Raw genomic sequence first — 6950 nt, forward strand, 5'->3', positions numbered from 1 at the left:
GCTCGGCGGGGCCCGCGGCGGCCTCGCGCTGCTGACCCGTCCCGCGCGGTTCCGTAGCCGTGGTCTGGGCCTGGCTCTTTACTTTAAGCTTTAGATGCGCTGTAAGCATCGGTTGTGACAAAGCTAGTTAAAACATAAAAAGGCAGAACTGAACATATTTTTCTGAAGGAGCCAGTGATGTGCGTGTGAGCGTACAATGAGAACATCGTAGCGTATTTCCCTAAGTTGTCTCTACAGGATAGTTCTTTGTAACGTTRGTGTTAAGTCATGCATTTATATTATTTCGGTAGTTTTTTTCTGATGGGAGTTTCTTGATCTTTATGACACGTAAGTTCACAGTATATGATACGTAGAACTGTAGTAGCTGAGACCAACAGGGGAAGCTCATGCTTAGAATACAGAACACCATTATTTACCTCAACAATTCTGGGTAGTATATTATCCTGATTCAGTCACCTTTGTACAAAGGAAAATAGACTATAACAAGAGCTGGACCAGGATTCGGGATCTGTAATGAGATTTGTTGCCAGACTTGCCTCTTTGGACTTCTTAAGGTGGCCTTCTTACTTAGGAGCTATCACACTTTGATGTGTTCAAAAATACTTTAAATATTGCAAATCTGTGATGGCTTTTGATCACAGGGAGGACAAGACTTGTTTCTGGGCTTGTGTATAGTATATGTTCTGTTGGCATGGTTCTAGACCCTGCTTGAATCACAGGGAGCAGGATAGAAATAGAGAGCTGTGAGTATCTAAGTCATATTGGCATAGAAAAGTTCACCTGAGGAAAGGAGTTTTCTAGGTCTGCTTGTCTCTCTGTGTTCCTGGTCAAGTAGCAGAGTTTTTTTGTGTTGTGGAAGAAGGTTAACATCAGGATTTTTTCTTTGCTTCCTTAGCTTTGTCAACTTCCTTGGATATTGGGCTGAGTAACTGGAGCTTCCTGTATGTCACTGTCTCCCTGTGAGTACAAATCCCATCCTCCCTGGGATTTCTCTGGTGTGGTTTGGAAAATGGTTTGTGAGGGTCCGTTTCTTGAATGGGCACCTGGCCTAGTGGGTTGGCATGCAGGGGAGTTGATAGTTTGTTGGTAGCAACATACAACTGGGTGGTTGATTTCCTAATAGTGGTTTACTGGGAAAGACTGCATTGGAGAAGACTGACAGTGTGTTTTGGTCCTTACAGCTACACGATGACCAAATCATCTGCTGTTCTCTTCATCTTGCTCTTTTCACTCTTCTTCAAACTGGAGGAAGTGGTAAGGGTCCCATGCAATGCTTTAGGGAGGCAGAGGGTCAGGCCCAGGAAAATACAGTGTGCAGTACAGAGAAATATATAAATGGAAGAGGAAAGCAGATGTGTGGATGGATCTGAAGGAAAGGAGGTATCTGTCTTTGTTCAGCTCTAGTAGTCTCTGTAGTGACTTTGTGTTTGCTCTCACCCAGAGGGTAGCATTGGTGCTGGTGGTTCTGCTCATCGCTGGGGGGCTCTTCATGTTCACCTACAAGTCCACGCAGTTCAACACACAGGGGTTCATGCTGGTGCTGTGTGCTTCTTTCCTTGGGGGTATTCGCTGGACTCTCACACAGATACTTATGCAGAAGGCTGAACTGGGTATGTAGGGAGTTAGGAAGTGGGTGATGGTGCTGGTGGTGGGGAGGGGAATGAGGAGGTGGTAGTCTTGCTGCAGATACAAAAGTTCCGATGTAAGGAATGGTATTTGAAACTTGGGGCAACATCGTTTGTTGATGGGCAATGAAAGTGGCTTGGCCTCTGCAGCATTGTAGGGATGGGTRTTACAAATATGGTATATGTCTAAAAGCAGTACTTGTAAAGGCTCCAGGAGCTATGCAGTCCCTGGCTTGTTGCTACCTGTTGTTACTGATTCTCTTCCTTCAGGGCTCCAGAATCCCATTGATACCATGTTTCATCTGCAGCCGCTTATGTTCCTGGGGCTCTTCCCTCTCTTTGTGGTGTTTGAGGGTGCGTGAGTTAATTATTGAAAGAAGGGCAGCTTTTTGGAATGGGGATTGTTCAGTGATTTGTTGTCTGAGATGATTCATGAAGATAAGCGAGCAGCTGCAAATTTTATGAAGTAGAGACCTTGAGTTAAAATGACTAAAATAGCCTTTGTATTGCCAAAATATTAAAGAGTATGCAGGACTAGTAGCATAGCTTACTTGTGAAAATAAGGGCTTAAAGAACTGACTCACCATCCTCCTGATAGTGGAATGTGAGCAGTCTACCCCTATCTTCTTGTGGGGCATCCTGGGTGTTGGCAAAGATACTCTTCTACTCACTTTCTTGTTCCATAGGCCTGCCTTTGTCTGTGTCAGAGAAGCTCTTCCGTTTCCATGAAGCAGGAGTGCTGTTCTCCCTAATAGGAAAGTTGTTCTTGGGTGGAATTCTTGCCTTTGGGCTAGGTTTTTCTGAGTTCCTCTTGGTTTCCAGAACATCTAGCCTCACCCTTTCTATTGCTGGCATTTTTAAGGTAAGGCATGGTTCCTGTGTTAAGACTAGAAGGCAAGTATCGTGCCACCCCTAATGACCCTGGAGTGATGGGGACTTTCTTACAGCCCTAGAAGTGGTCTTCTGTTATTTCTGTTCTCCCCTCAAAGGAGCATGCTTCTTTGCTTTGYAGTCTCTGCAGTAAAGTCCTTGTGGTCTCTGCTACCCTGACAGCAAGGGGCAGAGGCTAATGGCTGTTTTACAAGAAATACCATTATGCCCAAAGTTTATTTGGCTTTAGGAGAGGTTCAAATGCATGGGCCTCATGATTGATGGATGCTGTGGGAGAAAAGGTGAGTAAGAAGGACCCTCAGACCTGAATAAGGACAAACCACTGGTTTGAGGTAACCCATTTGACCTTGTATGACACATTCTCTACTCCTTTGAAGAGTCTAGTGCATGTACTTTTGAGCTGAATGGTGACATGCAAAACTTGTCATCCATGACATGGAAGTTACAGGATTCCTGTGTAGCCAAACTGCAGTGAAAAGACTTAAAATCCCTGACTCTAGAGTATGGCAAATCATTCCGTTTCTTTAATCTGTTTTTGGAACTCTTTCTATGCTGAGGAATATACTGAGGGAAATTAGCAGGCTGGCATCTTGATACAGGCCAGAGCTGTAAAACATCTCATGCTTGTCACATCAGGACCTGCCCTGCCACCTCTCATGTTTTTTTTCTTTCCACAGGAAATCTGCATCTTGCTTCTTGCCACACGTGTACTGGGAGACCACCTCAGTCTCTTGAACTGGCTGGGCTTTGCTGTCTGTCTTTCAGGAATCTCCCTGCATGTCATTCTCAAAGCCATCAATTCTAAAGGTGATTTTCTTTTAAACCCCCAGCTTCTTGCTAACGTCAGGTTTGATGGATATTCTAGTGATTTAGTGACTAAATGGACTATCTGCATGCAGGTGAAAAAGCACTGAAGCTACACAAAGACGCCACCTCCAACCCTGACCTGGAACTGCTGCTGCGACATGCTGAATGTGGGGAGGAGGAGGAGGAGGAGGAAGAGTATGTTGGACCTGCGCAACAACACTGACTGAGCCTAAAGCACAAAGTCCACTGCTCTGTGTCCTTATTGGACCTACCTGACAGCTATCTAGGAGGAAGGTCCAAGAGTCTCTGTGCATGATTTCCCAAAGGAGATCCAGGGCCTGGTGAAAGTTCTGCTGTTCTACTGCAGAATGGGTCTGTGGAGACTGCCCATGAAATGGGCAGTGCCCGTCTCCCACAGAGTAAACTTGTAATACAAGCTCTGAATCTGTGGAAGTAGAAAGGAGTGGTGAGATTGAGGAATGCTATAGAAAACTAATTGGGGAATCCTCAAGGCTGTATAGTGAGAATGTAGGTCATGAACTGTACAGTGAGCATGAGCATGTCTGAACTGCAGGTTGAGGGATCATTTTAGTGTTGTTTAGGCTTCGGCTACCAAGGGAGAAGGTAGATACATMTTCCTACACTTTCCTTATAGTTCTGCCAAATGGCAGCTCCTCTTTTAGCGGGAACAGATGATCAGATAAATGTAAAACTTGCCACAATGGGAGGAAGAGCATTTGTCCGTGGTAAACTGTGTTCTGTGTGGATGATAAAGCAAGAAGTAAGTGCCTGCTGGTATTTTGGACTAACCGGACATAGTAGAGTGATGATGGGGGAAGGACAGGGAGATGCAAGTACTGCTGGCCCAGCAGGCCCAGGGGAGAGAGCAACATCACAGGAGGTAACACTTGAGAAGTAACCTTAGCAGAAAGTATGAGAGTGGGTGTGTTTTGTATTTTGTTTTTTTAATAAAATGGTTTTCTGATTCTCTTCTGTCTGTACATTGTATAACTATACTTCAGCAAGTAGAGGTCATTCTTCTGGACTTTACTACATTTTAGGTTTACACTGGCCTTGCTACTGCTTTCGCAATTATTTCTGAGGCCTGGCACATAAAATATTTGCATGTGAACAGGATCTTTGATCTCTAGTATTAAGAGGATCTTCTTCCATAGCTTGTATTTGTGCTCAGTAAGAGAACAGACTGACTTGTCTGCTTTTGTGCATCTCTAAGACCCCAAACCCTAAGAAAACTTTTAGTATTGTGGCTTCCTATAGGAATCTGATCACTTTGTTCGATTAGGTTGGGTCATTTAATGCTGAAACTCCTAGTGCATACCACTAGGAAAGTGGAAGGGTGTAGAATTTATGACGTGACTGTTTGCTTCCTGCTAAGCCACAAGTAGGGTTGAGAAGGTGGTGATTTTCCTGTCTGGCAAAATTTTGTCCTCTTCAGAAGTTTTGTTCTGTGTTGGCTTTTGTAGTTTTGGGGGTAGGCAGGGAGGAAATTTGAGAGCTTTCCAAAGGGATAACAGTGAAATCTCACTCCTTAAGGAACTGGATATTAAACTGAATTTCTTGTGTTCTGTTTGAGAACCTGAACCATTTTGACTGTTTGGACTGAGTACCTCTCCTAATATCACTTCATAAATTTCAGATACAAGGAATCTTTCTTGGTGACTTTTATCAAGAGCATATACTGCAAAAAATTGTGGTTCTGAGGAAGAAAAAACTTGTCAATACTGATCATCTTTAATCATGTTCTGATAGATGCTAGTAGCTTTATGTGGAACAGACAGCAGGTGGTGCAACTACCCCACTTAAAGCTACTGAACCAGCAGCTCCTGGCTAGGCTGGCACAGTTAAGGATCCTGTGCATCCAGTGGGATGTTTCCTGGAGCTGAGAATGGCTTGTTCTGTGACCTCCTTCATGCCAATTTGCAGAGCTGCCAGCAGAGTTGACCTAGCTAGATTTTCTAATAGCTAAGATTCATGATTCTTCCAGCAGGGTTCACCCTGTCTGCCCTCCTGATAGGTGTAAGTTCTATCTGTTTTGGTAAAAAAACCTAAATATTGTACTTCATGTAGGGTAGTGATGATTTTTGAGAGTAATCAGTGTTTATCAATATTGCAGCTGCTCTTTGCATTTCACTTGCCACTGTCCTTGGCATTCTTGGGCATCTTTCTACTGCATAGCTCTTAGACTGGAATTTCAGATCCCTGCAGATCTAAAGAAAATATAGCTTTGTTCAGTCAAGGTTTTGTACCATACTGTGCTTGAAGGTGAAATCTGACTGTGCCAATATAAGCGCTTCTTTTGAACTGCAGAGCTTTGTAGTCTGTTGCTTCCAGAGTTGTTCCTCCTTTAAGACARAGGAAATGCCTTAAGAAGCAGTGCCCACCCTTTGCATTTCTGATATAGACATAACTGGCACTATCATTCAGTGGGGAGGTAGGGCTAAGAATGGCTTTTGAGATGAGCAGTTAGTGCTGCACATCTCCCCGGAAAGCTGTTTCTGGTGAGGCTTGGTAGCCATCTGTTTCCTTATTCAGTAAAATTTATTCTTCTTCAGAGAAAGAGATAAGAAGAACCTGGGAAGAGAAACACAAAAGTGTCTACTGCTTCATGATTCTATCACAGCATGTGGTACAGGTAGTCCCGTTTGCTTGTGGGAATAATTGAGCATCACCCGCCTGCTCTGGAAAGGAATCCTGTTCTAGCACCCAGCTTGGGCAGAGGATCTCTATCCTATTCCTGCCCATTAATTAAAAAACCCTTATGAGGAGCTCACTGATAATTAATAAGTAATTATTCCTTGAGCTTCACTGGGGGAAAAGTCTGCCTCCAACCTTATAAAACCAGGCAAGGATCTTGTGGTGCAAGGAGCAGAGCTCATGGCAGGCCATATTCAGCACCTGTTTCTGAGACCAGCACACAACAAGGAGTCCCTGATCCTGCTCAAGCTGGAGTACTTCTACTTCTTCCCTGGGTCTGCAGTGCTACGCTGGACAGGTTTTTTGCTCTGTAGCTACATGAGCATTGATGAAAGCAGCCCCGGAAGGATCTCTGCTTGAGACTACAATCCACTCTGCTTCTGAGAAGAGTTGCTGTTTTGCAGTCTTTATATTACTTTTTCCTGTGCAATTCTCTGCAGGAATTTCCCTGGCATAAAGCTGATCATGCTATGACTGCTTGTGTGCAGAAAAGGCAGGATTCTTTTTTGCCTTTCTTCTCCCTCCCTTCCTTCCTCCCTCCCCCTAACATGGTTTCCTCTGCTCCAGTAGTGCAGGAAGGAAGTTGCTCCTAGTTCCCAGTAAGTGCTCAGTTGTTCCCATGAGGACCTTTTTTTCAGAAGGTTTTCTCTGGCAGGACTTTTTGGCAATAGCAGTACTGTCACCAACCTGAAGGTTTTGCCTGGMACTCTGTCTTTATTTATCCCCAAAATTCAACAGGAAGGTCAGGACTGAAGCAGATCCAATGTCAAACAAATCCARTGTTGGTCGGTGTGTAAATGTGATTCTTTCTGACCAAGCACGCACTGTGTTCCAGGCTCAAGAAATGACGTGACTGCACAGCTAGCTGTGCTCCAAATATCTGTTTTACTCCTGCTGCAACATATATAAAAT

The 6950-nt window shown here is 44.2% G+C and overlaps 1 protein-coding gene across 2 annotated transcripts; it reads left to right on the plus strand.

Annotated features, from left to right (window-relative positions):
* Positions 1-53: 53 nt before the first annotated feature.
* On the plus strand, positions 54-4312 carry SLC35H1 (solute carrier family 35 member H1). Of its 2 annotated transcripts, XM_085316114.1 has the most exons (7): positions 54-959; positions 1182-1254; positions 1442-1610; positions 1896-1979; positions 2312-2487; positions 3194-3323; positions 3416-4312. In XM_085316114.1, exons 2-7 carry the CDS (start codon positions 1189-1191, stop codon positions 3544-3546), a joined length of 756 nt encoding a protein of 251 aa, XP_085172240.1. In that variant the 5' UTR covers positions 54-959; positions 1182-1188; the 3' UTR covers positions 3547-4312. The 2 variants fall into 2 exon arrangements, with proteins under 2 accessions (XP_085172240.1, XP_085172239.1); XM_085316113.1 differs by having other exon boundaries at positions 941-959; positions 1182-1610.
* Positions 4313-6950: the final 2638 nt, after the last annotated feature.

This window comes from Rhea americana, unplaced genomic scaffold, assembly GCF_003343005.1.
Source record: "Rhea americana isolate MKP2758 unplaced genomic scaffold, rheAme1 scaffold_450, whole genome shotgun sequence".
NCBI classification, from domain to species: Eukaryota; Metazoa; Chordata; class Aves; order Rheiformes; family Rheidae; genus Rhea; species Rhea americana.